Genomic DNA, 20,248 nt, shown 5'->3' with positions numbered 1-20,248 from the left:
CCGGCTCCTCACGTTCCAGACAGCCTTGGTGGGGAGGACATCAAAAAGCAACACCACAACAGGGCCTCTTCTGTCCCACCAAAGCCTTCTGACAGACACAGAGCAATCCTGCCTTGTCCTTAGCACAGACACATGGAATAAAACCAATTCTGTGAGCTGGCCATCTAAAGATGAGGGTTAGCAAATGCAACGTGGAGGATGGAAGTAGTAAAATGGGCCATTTCATTGTCTTCCTGTTGACTGTACTTACGTGTGTGTAAGCACATACAGAATATATACACGGATACAGAAATGTGTGTGCATGGATCCATAATCCTACATGCACATATAAATGTGTATGTATGGATCCATAATCCTAAAGGAGTAGATGCTTTTTGTGGAAACCAACTTCATACTACCCGCTGTAAAGCAGGAGAGGTGTGAACAGCTGAGGGAGAGCTGGGGATTCGGAGCATGGGGGGAGGCAGCATCTCAACAGCATCCGACTTTCCCTTGCAAAAGACACAGCATCTGCACTCTGACAGGGATGACCAGAGATGGGAGCCTCAGTGTCTATTACCTTGTGCACAAATGGGTAATTTCTTCCATTATAAAAGGTGATAATTTACATTTATATCTATCAATATGCTTTTATAATTCCGTAAGAGAAGAAAACAGCTCCAAGTGTCTGTGCACAAAGCAATGAGCAATCTGAAAGGACCAGCGAGAGCTCCCTGGAACAAGGGGCCTGACCTACTTTCCGCAGCCCTGCACACAAACCAGGCACCGCTGGTTATCCGTGGAACAGACTGCAGGCTCCTGCATTTCACAAAGTCTTCAAACCGTTCCATACAGCGTTTCTCTCTGCTGCATTTTCCTGCTGAGCAGCTTTACTCGCGGGGAGCGCTGTCTCCTGGGCCTCCTCACCCTGTATGTGTTCCCTGCGCAGAGCCCAAGGGCAGGAGCGTGGCCTGTGCCGTGTTTTCTTGCTTTGCAAGAACAGCTGCAACAGTTAATTCGTTTGTGGTTAAACAAATTCCTCTCTAAAGCTCCATATAAGGAGCTTGTAGGCCTCGAGCTCTAAATAATCCCTTCAATCTTCCTGTTTGGAATGATGCGGTTGTTGTTGCTAATAATAATTCAACCCAACTTATAGGACAATAACATTTATTTAGAGCATGAGGGATTCCACATTATACAAACCCTTACATTTATTTTGTTTTTGTTTTGTTTCACTGGTCCATTTCTACAACAAATACATCAGATCTACTATATAATAAAATTATTTACATTTCCAAACATGATTGGGTTTGTTTCTAAACCCTCTTACTGCTATTCACATACAGTACTTAAACAACAGCACAATACATTATTTTTAATACCTAAAAATGACAACCCTGTATTCTAATTTATGAAAAGTGGAAACAAATAAATTTACAATTGTCTTCCCCTCCCCTTCCATTTCATACAAACACATTAACCTAATGTGCTAACCCTGGGCTTCGCTTTGTAAGTCCAGGGGGTTTTAGAAGAACCCAGTTTTTATATCTATTTATCTGTTTTTTAGAAAAAAAAAAAAAAAATCATTTCTTGGGAACAGGATAATATTAAAAGGACTTTACTGTACAGAATTTTATTTAAAAAAAGAAAAATCACAGCTCAAAATTGCTATTGGTAAATTCACACTCATTTACAAGTTTCATGTTTCCATGCAGTAATTTACTTGGATTTTCTTCTTTTTGACTGCATTGCACTGGCACTCGTTTCTGAAATTAAGAGAAGAAAAGAAGCATGGATACGAAGTCGATAAGCCATTCACCAGAGGTGCACAGATTGCCCTTCCACAATCACACCAGAGTGGAAACCTCGGAGGACTGGGATTCCCACAGACCCGGGACTGACTCTTCACCAAGTCACAACACAAACACCAACGCTGTGACACAGCTCAGCGTTCCCCAGCTCTGGTAGGGCACGACTTCCAAGCGTTAGGGCTTCAGCAATGCTGAACTCGCAATGTATCAGCCTTAAGATCTGTGTGGTTTTGTATGTTTAAGTGTTTAATGTTAGTTCCCCACACGCACAACGTGCTCAGATGTACCACAGGAGAAAGACTCCGTGAAACGGGCACTAGGCACAAACTGTGGCAATGGGAGTCAGCGTCATGGAGATGGTGCTATAAAAAACACTTAGGAAGGTCATTTGGAGCCTGCCACATGAATTACAAATGTAGTTGTTCGAGTCCTTGGCAAATCAGGTCATTAGAAAACGAGTCTCTTGAGTGTACATTATGATGCACAGAAAAGCAGCTATGCAGAAAGATACAAAACACTGTGAGAAGCAGCGCTCGTGGAAGCTGCAGTGAAAGCAGATGACATGTTCAGTGCACTTACCAAGGCACTAACGTTTCCATTTCAAAACAAAACGAAGAGAGTAAGGACCAAGGGTATTTGCATCTTTAGATCTTTCAAAAATGGGATTTTAAACGTTGGCAATGTATCTTTGGCTCTTGACAGTATTTTCCAAAAGCTATTAGAGCTGTGTGTATTTTAAGAGTCAATAGGGAAAAGATTTCCAAGACACCCAAGACATCTAAAGCTAGAGGAGCAACACTACAACTCCATGGCTGTTATATGTTGTGTTTAAAAACCAAAATAAAGCAACATTACAAAATTTAACAAACTCAAAACTACAGCAAACGCTGCAACAGCCCTTGCTGGAAAAGTACTCCAAGGAGTGACAATACCAACACAGCACCAGGTTTCAGAAGTGGAACACCTCACAACTCCCACTTACCACAGTGCCCTCCAAGCAGCAGCACTACGGAAGCAGCTCAAGCAGCAGCTGCTGCAGCCAGCCCTGCTGCTGTGGTCCTTCTCTTACAGTTACCCTTCTGCCTTCTCCTTCCTGATGCTTAGCAAGGGGATTCCTACACCGACTGGTCAAAGTTTACTTCTCTCTCCCTGCCACATTTCAGTTTTTTCCTAATTGCCATTTCTATAGTGACCTTAATCCACCCTTATCTAAAGGGAGCTTCTCCCAGCCCCAATCCTCGTTAACACAGACTAGAGTTTCTCAGGACGTAGACAAGGTAACTGCAGATGTCTAGGAGGCCAGGAGCATATAAACTAAGCTTTCTTAAGCTATGATTCACTAACAAAAACACAGACCAGAGTAGGCACAAGCCGCAAACCCCCTTATACCAGCTCCCTCACCAACCCTCCAGCCTGTCCTTATCCACAAGAGAGCCTTGCTTGGCTCATTTTCTCTACCACCTGGAAGCAGGCATTGCTCGCATGGAGAGAAGGTAACCACAGTCTAAGGTACCACCTGGTAAGCTGGATCAGTGTTTTCAAGCAAACCCCTTAGATACTGCAGCAGTTTCAGGTGCATGTTTTTAAAGCAATGATTTTACTTACAGAGGTAAACAAATCATACAGTCAGTACAAAACCTCTGAGTTCTGGCATTATTTCAACTTGATGTACTTTCATGTTCCCACATTCTCAGAATTTGACATGCCACTGGTTGTCATCTTTAGGTTTACTCGTTACAGTATGGGGGCAGGCCCATACATTTCAGGTCCCTTCACACTCAGGACAGTATCACCAAATCTAAAGATTTTACATTGGCTTCACATTTTTCAAGCTTATCTTCACAATCATGAAAGAGAATTGATTTTTACAATACAGACTCAGATTCTTCTGCACAATCCAGCCACAAGTAGATTTAATGAAATTCAGCAGCCACAAAAGTGCAGAACATACAGGTCCCTCCATGTCATCTTTGAGATTCATCACACAATTATGTACAGCTGGAAGTCTTCTCTGAAACTCTTAAAATGAAAATATTCTTACCATCCAATTTTAGTATCTTCAGTATGGAAAATGGTTGCTGAATTCAACTTGACTTCCTTTTATAAGAATTTTATACCAATACCTCTTTGTTCTGTATGTTATCTTTAAAATATTGGTTGAATGTTGCCTCTTGACGGGTTCTCTCTACCCTTCTGCACAACTTTTGTCCATCAGAATTTTTCTGACCCTTAAGTATAAGGAGCTGACAGAGTTTAGCTTCAGAAACACAGAATGGCACCATGGACTGTGCATTCTGGCAATGACCACGTGTTTCACACAAATGCTGCATACTTTGTTCGAGATTGAAACCTGGGTAGCAATAAGGCACGTCAGCAACTGCTAATGCCATGGGTTAGTATCTGTAACTTTAGGATTTCACATGTTCTTGGAAAGAACAGCTGAGGCTCTGTGCTAGCACACAGCACTCCTCGGTGCTCCAGGCTGCCATCCAGGCAGCGTTCTGAACATGCCTGAACCACAGCATTTGGCTTCACAAGAGCTGACCGTGCACTTGGGAAGACTTTAGCATCTGTCTTGTGGCTTTCAGGCTTCAGGAAAACAAAAACAAAAGTGACTTTTTAACTTGAGTACAGTCCTTTCAATGGCAACACGTTTCTGCCAAGAGGATTCAACTTGAACTAGGCAAGCTTGCTGAACGCTATGTTGTTGAGCACTGCAGAAAACAAGCTCCACAAATTTAACAACGGGAAATTCATACAAGATTCACTGCCAGTACAGATGTCGGTCAATACTTCAACACCAACCTGTGTCTAAATCTTTGAAACTAGATTTAAAAGCACACTTAGAAGCTGTAAACCATCATTATGAGCCAGCTATTGAAGGGGTTATTACTTGGGGCAGTACATTACTTCCTGCCCTCTCCAGAGAAATGACGGCTGTGGATTTTACCTTTTGCAGTGCTGGATGCAGACGCTGGTCGGGAGGACCTCTTGCGCTGTCCGTTCTCTACAGTTTCCTGTGGAGCGGCAGAATCCTCTGTTCTTGAATTTCTTCTATTTGGAGTTTTAGACTTTTCACAATTCTCTTTTGTCTCATTACTAATAAAGTGGGACAAAATATTTCTGATGAAGTGTAAGAAGAATTATGCTTTTCTATGCAACTCAGACAAGCTGGAGGATGGACCGACACAGGTACCAGTTCCGGACTATTAGCACTGAAGATATGAAATGCTAGAGATACCAGAAGTTTTATCAGATGCAGAATGACCTGAGTAAGCCAGAGTATAGTCCGTTTCTATTAAAAATTATCAGAGGATACAGAATTGAGAAGTCCTCAAAGAGAATATTTTCAACATTAGAAGACCAAGAAATTAGATGCATTATAAATTGTCTGCTCTGTTTTCCACAGGTGCCACCATTACTGAAGTCTAGGAAAAGCAAACAAGTTACATTAGAGACTGCTACGATATGGGAACACAGAGTTGAAATTGCAGATGAACATAAGGAGGCATTACGAACTCTTCAGGGAGTATGCCAGATTTGGCTTTTACTACAAGACTCACTCCATTGATCTTCACATATCAAAAAGCTTAAGGCTTATTTAAAACTTTCTTAAAGCTTTAAAGCTTGAAGTCAAAATGTTTTATTCTCTTTTCATAACAGAAAGCTTTTTCTGCTATAGCAAATAATTTTAGGTAGTGTGGAAATCCGTGTTTCCTGTCCCTGAGACAACAGATGGAGTGCTACATTTTGTAATTAACTCTTTATTTTATCATTCTTAACCCTGTGAATTCCTCCTGAGGTTTGGGTGTTTTCTCCTTAAGGCATTAATGCCAGACAATTTCTGACGACTAAGTGGTTTCTGAAGATTACACTAAACTTATCTCCTGTGAATTCAAAGCTAAGTAATTAATCAAATAAAACACTCTGCTGATACTGGAAAAGGAGAAACACAACTCATTTAATGCCCTTTGGGTGATACTTGCAAGACGTCAAGAAAGGCTGCCTTAATCAGAGAACTGCCTGAAAACACACAGAGCAGACCTGTGTGTTCCAGAGGTTCCACTACACTGTCACTGGTACAGAGAAAGCCCTATTTTGAGAGGAAAACCTACTACAAACATTTGTAATTTTAACTACCAGATACTTGGAATAAAACAGTTTGTCAATGACAGACAAACATCCTCAAGCAAGGAAACACACGGCAGAGGAGAATATGGAAGCACATGGATTGTGTCAGATACAAAATAAACCATAGACAGTATTATGGGCAATCTATAAACTGGATCCTCCAAACAGGTCACAAACTGCTCTTCTGCTCAGCAATGTGGGCAGCTGAAATAGCAGCCACCTGCTTGAGAGGATACTTGCAAAGCAAACAGGCATCATCAGCTGAAGTTCAGTTATTACAGATAAATTTTACAGATCTAGTGACTAATCCATAGCTTGGATGTCTCACAGGAACCAACACATCACTTCTTTTATAGGAGGAAATCAAGTTGGCCCAAGTAAAAATATTTCCAGTGCTTTGTGGGTCGCAAGTTCCTCTAAGGTTTATACCTTACGGTGTTGAACTCTAAGAGCTTGAAGCTGGCCGCTCTATCAGCCATCACTAGGTTCACAGTTTGCCTGAAAACCTCCCTTCTTTTCTGGTCTTGCTCAGAAAAGCGTTAGTCCAGAAAAATACAATCAGAAATGCACTGTATCCTAAAGAAAACTTGTCTTGAAATTTCAGTTCATCTTTGATACAAGTAGAAAGATCCCAATGCATGTGAAGGTAAGTATAGTTAAATATTCAATGTGGAGTCACTCCTCGTCTGAGGAAGTGTATTGTGCTCCCTTCCCTTACAAAAGATGACACTGCCTTCCTTCCTGATGAACCAAACGAATGAACTGCACCTCTGCCCTGGTTTAGGGCATCACTCCAATGATGAGGGAGCATCAAAACCCCAGCCATTCATGCCAGCACTGTTACCCAAAAACTTACAAAGGTTCATCATTACTGCCTAGACTGAGTTTAAGAGCCTGGTGGGTTTAGAATGGAACAGAAACAGATCTTGGAAACCATATTTTCTTCTGACAGAACACAATCTTTTGAAATTTGATCTTTTAATTACTGAGTGTCTTATCTGGGACAAGATGAAGTTTCTACCTGAGTTTCCTAACAGGTTTTGGCAAAGTGTCAACAAGCAAACACAGAGGAAATCTGGAGAAAACAGTCACAAGGGCAGAAAAAACCCCAAACTTTAGAAAGGCTTGTGTGCAGAAAACAAAAACTTACGTAAGAACTAAGCTGTAGGCTTTGGGGCGTTTAGTTTTGATTTGTTTTCAGAAAATATCAAACAGTAGAACCACCAAGACCCTTCCAAGACGTGAAACAGGCCTGAAGGGGTAAGAGGAAACAGCCCGAAGCCAGAAAGCAGACTTGGGGAAAAAAGTTATCTTACATTCTGCATTTCAGCAACGTTTTGAAACACAGTTGAGCCCAATCTCTTAGCAGGACAGAAAGGGTATGGACAAGAAAATGAAAAGCAGTAGCAGAAGGTGTGCAACTGGAGCAAAGAGAAAGGGACTTCCTCCCGTGAAAGCTACATCTATTCTGCATCTACACAAACTATCTCCTTACCTTTGACCAGCAACTACCGGAGCATTTGTTTCAAGTTCTACAAGAGAAAAAGATAATTTTAAAATCCACTGACAAGGCATGACCATCTCACATTATTCTCATTATGCTTTAGGTCTGAAGAATAAACTTCTCTCATCTATTGTTTCTTGCAAAGCAAACTAACATATCAAACAAGTACCAGGTCAGCCAACTGCTCTTTCTGCTTATGGCCTGCACCAGCTAAGCCAAAGGAAGTTTAAAGGAACCCTGCAGAAGAAAGCTGTAGAGAAACTTCCTGACAAGAGCTACAGTCCTCTCCCTTTTTTAGCTCCCATTTTAGACAGTTTATCACTTCTAAAACTTCAAGGGTTTATTCATTTTAAACCTTAAAAATACTAATGTGGATCTATTATGCATGTAAAATTTTGCCTTAACCCAACCACCTCTTACAGCAAGACCTTCTAATGCAAAAGGAGGCAATTTTCTGAAGCCCAATTATACTTCTGCTGAATTGGAAAATCTCTCAGGAGATGATGTAGAGAAGTCTGATCTGCCTTCTTTACCCCTTTCTCTTAGTGATTTTATAAGTACTGATCAGGATTCCTTTTGAGTCTTCAGCACAATCAACTGCTCTTCTTCTTATCATAAAAGATTTCTCCTTTTTTACTGTCCATCTTTTAATTCTCCCCATATCCACCAGACCCTTTGTTGAGAGGGATTGTCTCCACCTAAACCCAGCACCTCTTGTGAGAAACTGCCTTAGGGATCACCATCACAGTGTAAAGTATTAACTCACTGTTCATTTGTCATGCTGCCTATAACATACTCCATCTCTCCCTTAAACACCCTTGAACCTCTAGGACAGTGCTACCCAGAACTGTGGCTTTGCCTTTAGGATCAATTTAGTACCTAAAGTTTGCTAGAGTGTGGACAAGGAATAGAGGTATAAAAAAAAGGTAAAAAAACAGGTAATATCTGTCCCCTTTTGGTAAACACCCCTTACAATATGTATGGTTGAAACATCAGACTCTTCAGTGTAAGTCTATATAGCACTGCCTGGGAAAAAGAGATATCTTGCTAACAAAACCAAGCAACATAAGGAAAGAGTTACTCTTCTTCCTACCCAAAATTTGAACAGGGAGAATATCCAATAGCAAAAAACCCAACCCCCAAATTACCAAGCATGTTATGTTAGTGACCATTAAATATGCATTAAACTAAATGCATTTTCAGTTACCTATATTCTGCTTTTCCAAAGTAAGATTTACCTGTTCTTTGAACAGTACTTTCTGATGTTGGAACTGAACTTTTTTTCTGTGTTAAAGGTTGAGAGGATGCTAGAATAAAAGTGGAGGGAAAAAGCATTATTTTCAAAGGGAGTCACAAGCATATTCTATTGCACAGTCGGGCTGCTTTTACAGAACACTGCATCTTCCAGCTTACTGCAACGTTTTCATTTACAGATGCAATATTGTTAACCTACGCTCTACTCTACCCATCCCCCCCCCCCCCCCCCCCCGGGTTAAAAAGAAAAGTTTGGCAAAATTATCCCAAGTTTTCACAAACTAGAAAAAGTGATGAAATTAAATATCATAAATCACATTTTTAATGGTAACAGTTTTTCACCAGCCTGAGAAATTAAAGAAAGTCCTAAAAATTAAAGAGTTTAGTCTCTCTCAGATTAATGCTCATTTCAACAGAAGTTCTGGGGAAAAAAAGCTTCTTTGTTAATGAATCAATGCCCTCACTCTTTCAATTGCAAGGGTGCAAAATATGCTCCAGCGGCTCCCTTGAAGTCCTTTGGCAACAAGATGACGTGGCTTAACATTTCTTAGGTTGCCAAGTTAAAATGTAAGATGGAAAACCAATTCTTGTCAGGCTACTGCTTTCTAGTCTACTCTTGTATGTGAAAATGAACTTAGGAAGAACATGAAGATGGAAAGTTAAAACATTCCTGTTTAAATGAAGAACATCCACTTCCATTTTTCTCCTAACAAATCAGAATTCCTTCTGTGAAGCTCAAAGGAAATGTTTCCGTTTTCTACTGGCACACAGCTATGACATACATCTAACAGCCACAGGGGAAGTCATGTTCAAGCTGAAGTTCTCAGTTGTGCTGACTTCTGTGGATTTTACTGTCCTGGGTTCAGCTGTAACAGTCATTTTTCTCCTTCTTAGCAGCTGGTGCAGGGCTGTGTTTTCAACTTTAGTCTGAGAACAACGCTGATAACACACCGATGTTTTCAGTTGTTGCTAAGTAATGCTTACTTTGATCAAGGACTTTTCAGTCTCAAGCTCTGCCAGTGAGGTGGGGCATGGGAAGCTGGGTGGAAGCAGAGACAGGACACCTGACCCAAACTGGCCAAAGGGCTATTCCATCCCACAGCACGTCATGCCCAGTATATAAACTGGGAGGAGTTACCCGGAAGGCCCAGATCGCTCCTTGGGTCGGGCTGGGCATCAGTCGGCGGGTGGTGAGCAGTTGTATTCTCTCCCCTTGTTATTTCCCTTATCATTATTGTTATTGGTGGTAGCAGTAGTAGTTTTGTCTTATACCTTAGTTGCTGGACTGTTCTTATCTCAACCCGTGGGATTTACATTCTTTCGATTCTCCATCCCACCCCTCCGGGAGCAGGGCGGGGAAGGAAGGGGGGAGAGAGTGAGCGGCTGCGTGGTTCTGAGTTACCGGCTGGGCTTAAACCACAACACTCAGAAACAAGAAAGTAGTTGTCAGCCTTGGCTATGGGGTCTAATTTTTGTTATGTTCATGGAAAAAAGCACCTAGGAAGTTTACAGAAGCAGCCCTACATTTACAAAGGGTAGCACCGGACTTACCTGCATTCTGTAGCAGTTCCTGATGTGCTCCTGCTTTTTCCTCCACCACACCAGCCCCGGTTTGCTCAGCCGGTACACCACCGTGGTTACTGCCATTAGTGCTTGGTGCTGCGGGTGTGAGGTCTGGGGCTGCGGGAGTGGTTACAACCGGTGGCACGCTGGTAGGAGGAGTGCTTGTTGATGTGCTCGGAGACGTGGAGGCAGGAGCAGCAGCCGTGGTGCTGGCACCCGAACTGCCAGGCCCAGAAGTGCTCTGTTTTAGAAGACTGGGTGCTGGCGGTGTCACAGTTTTATTATCTAGTTCTGCTGGTAACTGCTCTGTTCCCAAACTGTTTGGGGCCAATGTTTCTAGTCCCTGTCCTTCTGTTTCACCATCCAAAGCATATTGCTCGTCCCCTTTCTCAAGGGAGCCAGTGACTTTCTTGCATGCTTTAGTCAACAAGAGTTGGCCAATCTTATCTACTTTTCCCTTCCCCTTACTTGATGAAACAGGGCTGCGTCTGTTCCCAGATCCTGGACTACTCGTCAGAAGAGGTGAAACAACAGGTCCTGACTGTGTTGCTGTAACAGAGCACTGGTCACTTGACCCACCACTTTGAGAAGAAGTCTCCTCTGGGCTGAAGTCTTTGCCTTGTTGAGCAGGGAGATTTGAGGGAGCATTGGAAGAAGTTGTAGCGGGAGAAGGCAGCTGAACAGGAGGTGCCAAGGGATTAAGAACCAGTGGCCTGCTGGTAGGAATACTAGAAACAGGACTGCTGGATGATGTGCTGGGAGGAGCGGGTGCGGAGGAGAACTTTATATTCTGCGGTATATGCAAAGGCCCAACGACCGCGACCGACTGAGGCATCAGACTAGAGTTAGAAGTCATGGGGGCTGCTGGAATCGTACTTGACTGAGAGCCCTTCATAACCTGAATTATTGATGATGAGTTTATAAAAACGGGGGTAATAAACTGTGGCCGAGCATTAGACTGAACTGCTGACTGTCCCTCAGACACCATGACTTTGTTCCCTACATTGGGCATTGTGACAACCGTTGACACCAATGCAGGCTGCAAGTGAGATGGCAACGGTGCTGATGTATTAGCAGAAGACGTAATAGGGTTTGAAGTTACAAAAACTGTTATCTGGTTGGGAGGTAAAGGACCTGAAATAGAAGAGGAGCTGACAGGCCTCTGCATTACTGGAGGAACACTCTGTGCAACGCTTGAGTTTATTTCTCCCAGTTCCTGGTGCCCTGGAGTTGAACAGGGCTCATTATTCTGAGGCAAGCTAAGTGAATTAGATGGCTCTTTGCTCGAGGATGAATCCTGCAGTGGAGGAATGACAGCTATCTTCTTTAGCTCCTCACTAGTGGTAACTATAGGTGCCATTTCAAGACCAGTCAGCCCAGGAGGCTTAATGGTTACGTTAGGGGCTCCAGAATTATCAAGAAGTTGACTTAAAGACGTTGGTGCCTCCCTCATAGCTGGAGATACCATGGGTTTACTTTCCTCCAAGACTGGAAGCTTACTGGTGTCCAAGGCTTGCCCATCTTTTTTTGGCTGTTCTTCTGGAACCAACATTTTCATTTCTGGAGTAGGGATTCCTTTTAGTTCAACACTGGGCTGGTCTTTGTTAGCTTGGACACCCTGTGTACTCTGACACTCGTTATCTTGAGGCACACTAAGGCTCTCTTTATTGTCTTCAGGAATGCCAGTCACAGCAGGTACAGAAACTGTAGGATTCTGATTACTCAGCATGTTGTTATTTTGGAAACTTGAAGTCACAGGTGTTGGCAAAGAAGAGGGACCAGCCATCATATTTCTTTGTAATTCCATGTTCTGCAAGAGAGATGGATTCTGCGGGGTTGTCAATGATAATTTAGCTGCTTTTGAATTCTGTCTGCCAGGACTTGGGGTAGTTTTCCTACTGGATCCAGGACTGGACCTTCGACTATTGCTTGGACTTGCTCTCTTTGTTCCTCCAGTGTTGGTTTGTTTTCCTGAATTAATGACCACGCTTTCCAATTTGTGTGACTGTGGAGAAGCAAAACTAGACTGATTGTTAATGGTGAGATTTGATGGGGCTTGTCCAATGGCCTTCAAAGTAGTGGGATTAAGACCCTGCTGATCAAATCCTCTATTGAGATTAGGCCTGGGAGGTAAAGGAATATTAATCTGGGGAGGGAAGAGACCAGCTATAGAAGCATTGAGTCTCTCTGGAGACAAGCTGATTTCTGATGGTTCCGTGCTAGGTGGACGGTTATTAGGAGTCTGAGGATAGTATGGCCTTGGGCTTGCTCTGTTTGGGGTTTTAGGCCTTGCAGTTTGTGATGGGGTGGCAACGTTTGGAAAATGGTGTGTAAGAGCACTAGGCAGAGAATTCGACTGCTGCTGGGGACTTGCACCTTGGGCAGTTGAAAGTGGGGATGGTCCAGTTTTGGGTCCTGTCATCATTAGTTGGTTTTGTGAAACTACTAAATGAGATGTCAGATTATTCTGAGCTGCTGACGCTGGGGGGCCTTCAGCTCCACCTCCTTCTGGAAGGGAGGAAACTGATGAAACCTCTCCAAGGGGTGAGCTGGAAGGATTCTGGACATTATCTTGATAAACCATTTTTCTTGCATTATTTCCCAGGGGAGGATTGCCTGGCAAGGAAATTCTTTGTTTATCAGGAGATGGAGGCACTGACCCAGGACCCTGGAGGTTAACCATTACTGGCATGTTACCACTCTGCTGCATCGGCATTCGTTGAGCATCTGGATTCAGAGGCCCTCTAGGTGGGTGAACTCCTTGTGGTACAGGGAGCCTGACTGACTTGGGATCCTGCTGCATCATAAGCATCATCATCATCTGCTGCTGCTGCTGCTGCTGCGGTGTTTGTGGTGGTGCCTGGGCTTGCTGTGGTGGTGGCTGTGGCTGCTGCTGTGGCTGCGGCTGTGGCTGCTGCGCATGCGGCATGAGTTGAGGTGGCATCTGCTGAAGTGGTCTTTGTTCCACTGGCTGAGATGGATAACCTAAGACAAGAAGATGATACATTCATTAAAACCAACCAAAGATCAGAGAAAGCAGAATTTCTGGAACAAACAGGATCAGATAAAGTATAGCTGGGAGCCTGTCTGTCTTATGCGAGAGCCACGTGAACGAAACAGGCTTTACAAATAAGGACAAAGATTTTACTAAATTCTTAGAAGTCCTTTTACTTAGTAAAAGGATGCTTGACATACAATTGGAAATCTCTTAGTACATCATACTAGCTAATATTACTCCAGATTCACGCCATCTGGAAAGTCTCTACAACTGTCCATGAGCTCGCTTTCACTTCCAATTGCAGAGTTGGACGTTCACTAATATTCCTCAAAACAGCCTTAAGAGTTTGACATGCCCCGTGGGACAGGGTCTGGCATACCTGCTACAGATCTGGCATCTTCTAGTGTACAAAGTAGAATCTGTCATGTATTACTTGGCTAAAAACAGTGCTAAGAACCATCCATGTGGCTTATAAATTCCTTTGCAGACCTTGGATTTAATTCTCCCTACGTGCAAAGCATAATTCCAACTGTAGCCTCTACTTCTTAAGGCTCAAAAATCAGCTATTGGTTAATACTTTTTAATGCATTAGTCTGTGCTACAGCTAGAAATACAGAATTTTTTATCAATTATGCTATTGCTGAGTAACTACAGTATTCAGTATGATACCTACAGCATGATACATGAGACTGTGTCCACCTCCCTCTTCATTTTGAGCTAACTCAAAGAAAACATTTTAACAATGGTACCAATTAGTTACTAGGAGGGAAAAAAGCTTTGGGCTTGAATGTGTGATGACACAAAATAGAACTGTCATAAAGATCACTTAAAAGCTCTCCTATAGTTATCACATTCAGATAATCCACAGAAAAATCCCACTACCTGGTGGCCTACTTGCAAAATCAGGAAGCTTGGGGCCTGAATTATCTAAGTTCATTCCTTGATCTCCAGACATCGACGACTGATCGCTCTCCTCCAGGCCAGCTGGACGCGGTTCTGAAGAACTGGAAGAAAAATAATAACTGCATTTAAAATCCAGCCTCACGTCAGCGTTTGACTGCTGCTTCCAGAACTCAAGGAATTAATTCCTAGTGCTTTTCACAGACCTGCAAGTAACTCACTGAAGTGCACCACTACCTCTGGTGTAAAAGGACAAACTTGAACACAGAGCCCAGGTCTGCTGACAGTCACTCCTGTGCCTTAAATACTCTTGAAGAGGAAACAAGTTGCCTGGTGCTCTATTTTCCTTTTGTTTCTACCTTGAATATGAGTTTTATAACTAAGAGAATGCCAATGGATATTACAAATGATATAGATAGGTATGTTCAAACTAAACTGATTTCCCTCTAATACTGCTGTAGCATCTGTATAGGTAAGTAAATATCATGGGTAGAAGCACAGAAATGTATTTCAATGGTAGCAACACTTCTTCCAGTATCGTACACAGAAGTGACAAGCTCAGGATAACAAAGACCTCCATAAACATCACAACAAAAATGTGCTGATGTATTGGACATTATGTCACCCACCAGAGCACAAAACTTTGTGGGATACTGAGGCTCTGCAAGTGATTATGGAATCACAGAATGGTTTGTGTTGAAGGGACCTTAAAGCTCATCCAGTTCCAACCCCCTGCCACGAGCAGGGACACCTTCCACTAGAGCAGGTTGCTCCAAGCCCCTGTGTCCAACCTGGCCTTGAACACTGCCAGCGATGGGGCAGCCACAGCTTCTCTGGGCACCCTGTGCCAGCGCCTCAGCACCCTCACAGGGAAGAACTTCTGCCTTATATCTGATCTAAATCTCCCCTCCGTCAGGTTAAAGTCATTCCCCCTTGTCCTGTCACTGAAATCCTTTGGAAAAGTCCCTCTCTAGGTTTCCTGTAGCCCCTTTAGGCACCAGGAGGTGCTCTAAGGTCTCCCCAGAGCCTCCTGTTCTCCAGGCTGGACAAGCCCAGCTCTCCCAGCCTGTCTCCAGAGCAGAGCTGCTCCAGCCCTCAGAGCATCTCTCTCCTCTGGACTCGCTCCAACAGGTCCATGTCCTTCTTATTTTGGGGGCCCCAGAGCTGGATGCAGGACTGCAGCAGGAGTCTCAGAGCAGAGGGAGAGAATCCTCTTCCTCAACCTGGTCACGCTGCTGGTGATGCACCCCAGGATACAGTTGGCTTTCTGGGCTGCAAGTGCACACTGATAGCTCATATTCAGCTTTTTGTCCACCAGTATCCTCAAGTCCTTCTGTAGGACTGTATAATAAAAGCACCGAATTAAAGACATCAAAGTTAGCCCACTTGCCAACAAAGAGAGGCAGAATCATGCAGAAATGGCAAGGACAAAGACATTTTCAGCAAAATAAGAATCTGTAGTAAATAAAGGAGGAAAGAGCTATCTTATTTAATGTTACTTGAGAGCGTCTCTGGCATCTGCACAGCAGACATGGAGAGACCCAGGCCTGTCCTAATGTCCTATTGGGTACCAATATTCAAAAAGCAGCATCTGACTTGGAACTCCCTGAACTTTCACAGGTCAAAACTGGGGAGAACAATCCAAGACAGAAGAAAGGTAAGAAATGGCTCAAACACAGAATGCCCAAGCAGTGCTGCTGAGCAGGCAAGTATTGCCAAGGAAAGTATTTGGAGTTAATCCTTTTGTCTAATCCAGCACACTCCCAATCCTTGTGATGCAGTTATTGTTTTCTTACATGCCTCCACCAATGAATTTGATGAAAGCTAGTAAAATGCAGAAACATGCCCCAGAAGCATTATATTACCAGCCATAAATGAACAAAAATAGTGGCACCAAAAATCACCCAGAGGAGCTGCAGCCTTTGAGGTAGGTGCCAGCAACGTGACCTGGAACAACATCCTAAAATTGTGAATACAATCCTAAGTTTGTAATTTTGCCATTTATGATTTCTTTATAATAGTGGGAGATTGAAAATACTACTGTTAAAGATCAGACAGAAGCCAGTGCAGAGCAGCACTGCACAAACAGGTTTAACCTAGAAAACAATGGTGATGCAAAATGAGTTCTTAGAAAACATCTCCTGCCAGATGGGTCTGATCAGGCATGTACAAACTGTGCAAACAGACCCGAGTGTTGTTTGCTAGTAAAGAACAGCAGTTATTGTAGGAAAGGCTGCTATTGTAATTGCTGGAAAATTTAAACATCACTTGAAGTTTGAATGTAGCTGAATTCACTGGGCATGTTTAGCAACCATCAAAAAAACCCAGATTCTGAATACGAATAATAAGCAAGTTTGTGAGAAGGACAAATATTCTGTATTTGGTCTTCTTTCCCATTGCTCTGCACATAAAAAACCCAAACAACTGCACATCAGGTACAGAACGGACTGTCATAAGTGAACCCTTTGTTCCACCAGCTGCATCCTCAAGCACAACCTTCAGATACAAAAGCCCTTGTCAGAGCGGAGAGAGAACTCCAGAATACAAAAAGAAAAGCCCAAACAAACCAGCAAACCCCAAACAAACAAAAAAGCACACCAAAAAGCACTGCAGATGCTGAGATAAGGTGTGTAAAAATGAAGTTACAGTTCAGATGCGAGCAGAACCAGCCCTGCTGACATGGTAAAATGCTCTGCAACAGCTTTTGCTTTTATACAAGGGCACTTGTCGTCTGATGCTAAATGAGTTCCATTTCCCTGTGTACAGGGGGACTGTCACCTCCAGATCTATGGTTAAAGCTCTCTGTATCTGGTTGAGAACTGCCTCCCTGTCCCACAGCACTGGCACCCCCTGCCCAGCACCCATCACCCAGGGTGCTGCAGACCCCAAAGCCCACAGGGGTTTCACTAAGTGTGTTCTTTCTGTTCTGCCAGAACTCATGATGTTCCTGGTCTGTGCACAGGGGAACATTAAACAACTGCTTGTTTGTGCACGTATTTAACAGAATTAACTAACATGTTTTATCTACAAACACATTCCATCTAGCATCTCTTCCTCAGTTTATATCCCATTATCTACAATCTTTGGGTTCAGAAAACAGAGGCAATCACCTTTGAACATCCTACTTTTCCAAATGTCTTGGTTTTCATTCTAATGCGGAGTTGCTCAATTAAGCAAACTCTTAAAACTATTTTAGACTCAGCTGAATAAACTCCTTCACTATCACTTATCCTATTTACATTCAATATTCACTCCTTTAATATTCACTTATCCTATCTACATTCCGCTATGGCTCAGTCTTCAAACCATATTACTAATGGTACTTTTCTTTCTATATTATTACATCTCAGCAATTATTTCTAAGAAAGAAACAGGATCATTTTTAGTGTGTTTATCAAACATTTCCACAGGAGGTTTGCTGCTCTGAATTCTAAGATTTCAGAGGAAGAACGGCAGGGAAGAAGCTGAGATGAAAGCATCCCATTTTGCTTCTGACGCAAAAGAAAGTGACCCAAAGCAGATTTAAAAGAATCAGCAATTCCAAGACAGGAAAATGCTGAGCTTGCCTAATGATGCTAGAGCAGGCGGGAGCCAATGAGGCAGGGAGGTATTACAGCCAGCTTGAATTGCAGTCGCCCTCTTTTTGCTGGAGAATAATCTCAACAACATTTGCAAGGATAGCTCCCTTCTCAATGCTCCTGCAAGGATAAAATGGCTAAAATACAGCCCATTAAGAAACAAAATGCTCATCACTATCAGGTGCCAACACAGCATTCTGCAGGTAGCAGTGGCAAAGGAATGTTCACTGAAAGTTTAACTCCAGAGTGGCATTTCCTTTGTTAAGTACACTGAAATCTGATTAAAAGCCATATTTAAGAGCTAAGAACTCTTTTGAGTTGTCATAGTTCAATAAGAAAGCTGTACTTTAGGCTTCTTTTATTCTGAAAACTTTTTAACAAGCAAATAGTCTTGTGGGGCTTTGTAAGCTCAGAAGAGAGCTTTATATACCTGCTTATTGACATTCGTAGGCCACAGGGAATGAACCTGGGTGATGACTGGTAAGACCAATGAAACCAAAATCCTAACAAGGCTTCACTTTAACAACAGATCTTCTTTTCACAAGAGAGTCCGACTCGTCCCTCCAAATCCTCTGTCATTTCCATGGCAAGACAGCTCACTACAGTAGTGGCTACTATTATTTTATTGGAACCTATTGAGAATTGAAGCTTTTGATCTTTTACACATAACACCAGATCTTTCCTCCCTGGAAATACCAGGGCTTTTTGTTTTCATCTTTGATTTGGGAAAAAACAAAACCAAATAACAAATCAAACATAAAAAACCCCCACCAAAAAAACCCCCTAAATCCCAAACTTTCCATGAAAGATGCAGATGACTGATAGTGACACGACGTTTGCATATTTTACTGTGCTGCAATTCTCAGCAGTGCCTATTGGTACTATCCAAATTGCTGTTGGGTAGCAGCTATGCAACACGAATGATTTTGATACAAGGAAAAACATGACACTGTTATTGTTTGAAGGACATCTGGATAGCTTTGAGCATCAGGTGAGCAACAGACAGGAAAATAGCTGCTTGCTATTTATTTGAGACTCTCTGCAGGATCTAATGTATCAAAAGCATGAAGATGCACTTCTGCTGTTCTTTACAACTGGACCACACAACACTACCTTGTGCAATGTGCTGGTAGAACCCACTCTTGCCAAATTACTTGCACTTAAAATTTCTGGAATGGCAAATGAAGACACCTTCATGCCCTCAAATACCTCTCTTCCGTGTAGCCACAGACTACCAGAGCTAGAAAGCTTGGCACGTTGTCACCTACAGCCTTCCCCACGCAGCATTTCTGCACCTGTAAATGCACATAACAGCTCCTGCATTTTATTTTAGTACCAGTTCAGCCAATTAACCATTGTCACAAAAGATTTCTTGCTACAGATGATGTGAGTTGCTTCAGTCCACAACTAAAATGAGCGTCCATGAGAAAATTTAATTCCATCTTCAGGAAGGAATCTTGACATTGTGCAGAAAATGCAAGTTGGGGAAAAATTAAACAGTGAACAGTTGCTTAGTACTCGAATGCCATCCACTCCTTGCACTGAGCTGGACATCTGTCTCTGGGAAAGGTGGCATAAACTTAAGGACTTACAATGATTATTCAAAGGAGTGGGACTGGTGGAACCACAACCACACCAATAACTTACTGTGCCATTGCTACCTCATTTAACAATTTAACTTTGAAATTTGGATATTCCTGTGTTCTAATTTTCTGCACAAAGTTTTTCCATTTTTTTCTAAAGCAAAGTGGAAATAATCCCCAGATGTTCCATCAGGTGGATTCCTGTCAATGCCCCTGTGGCTCATCTGCAGCATCAGAACAATTAGACGTAGCAGATCTGCCTTTACCATTTCAGCTGAATAATAGTAGAGCAGCAGCAGCCACCTACCACCCTGTGCTGGTATTGATAGACTCTCGAGAGGAAAAAGCCACAGCACAGCTGGCCAATGGAGAATATGCTGGCCAAAAAGGAACAAATTGATTCAGCAATCCCGAATTTCCACTAAACAGGTACATTCATTCACCATCTCTCAATATTATCCCTTTGCCTCTTCCCTCTTAAGAGTTGTGGTGTTTTTTCCTTCCTAATCTCTCCTACACCAAGAAGATCAGCACTGCCTGGGCTTGTAATCCTCATACTCAGAAAGTACCGTATTCCTCCCTCTGAATTCTAGTTGCAGCTTCAAGAGAGAAGTCCAGCTCAATTCCAGGCATAAAAATGTCAGGATATACATATAATTCAGCAAACAACCCCTCAAAAATCTCTATTGCACATGTTATATGGAGGCTTCTAATTCTTCTGAAAGTACTTCCCAACCTTTTGAGCGTGGCTGTCAGACTGCTTACAAAAGGCAGTCTCCTCTTCCAAGGGCTGTGGCACCATCTGCCACATCCTACACTTCCTTTACCCAGTAAAAGTAAGGAATGGTGCTGTTCTAACCGAGGATGTTGGCTGGGATGTTTGCATGGGGTTTTTAAGTCTTGAACAAGCTTTCCAGTGGCAGACTTGCCAGTGGGTTATCATTTAA

General features: G+C 42.7%; 1 protein-coding gene across 7 annotated transcripts in view; it reads right to left on the bottom strand.

Moving 5' to 3' along the window:
- Nucleotides 1-1,129: 1,129 nt before the first annotated feature.
- NCOA6 (nuclear receptor coactivator 6) overlaps nucleotides 1,130-20,248 on the bottom strand; it is a 43,412-nt gene continuing 24,293 nt past the window's right edge. For 3 of the 7 annotated variants that reach the window (XM_030502826.1, XM_030502828.1, XM_030502827.1), the window contains 6 exons: nucleotides 14,123-14,244; nucleotides 10,231-13,227; nucleotides 8,664-8,732; nucleotides 7,417-7,453; nucleotides 4,741-4,889; nucleotides 1,130-1,745 (listed from right to left, as the gene is read on the bottom strand). In XM_030502826.1, the coding sequence (XP_030358686.1) occupies nucleotides 1,699-1,745; nucleotides 4,741-4,889; nucleotides 7,417-7,453; nucleotides 8,664-8,732; nucleotides 10,231-13,227; nucleotides 14,123-14,244 (3,421 nt within the window). In that variant the 3' untranslated portion in view covers nucleotides 1,130-1,698. Of the gene's footprint in view, nucleotides 5,219-7,416; nucleotides 7,454-8,663; nucleotides 8,733-10,230; nucleotides 13,228-14,122; nucleotides 14,245-20,248 lie in introns of all 7 variants that reach the window. The other 4 variants (XR_003993948.1, XM_030502830.1, XM_030502829.1 and 1 more) reach the window with 4 other exon arrangements.

The sequence above is a fragment of the Strigops habroptila genome, chromosome 13 (genome assembly GCF_004027225.2).
Source record: "Strigops habroptila isolate Jane chromosome 13, bStrHab1.2.pri, whole genome shotgun sequence".
NCBI lineage: Eukaryota > Metazoa > Chordata > Aves > Psittaciformes > Psittacidae > Strigops > Strigops habroptila.
The sequence above is the reverse complement of the archived record's forward strand: the minus strand, read 5'-3'. Positions and strand labels throughout refer to the sequence as shown.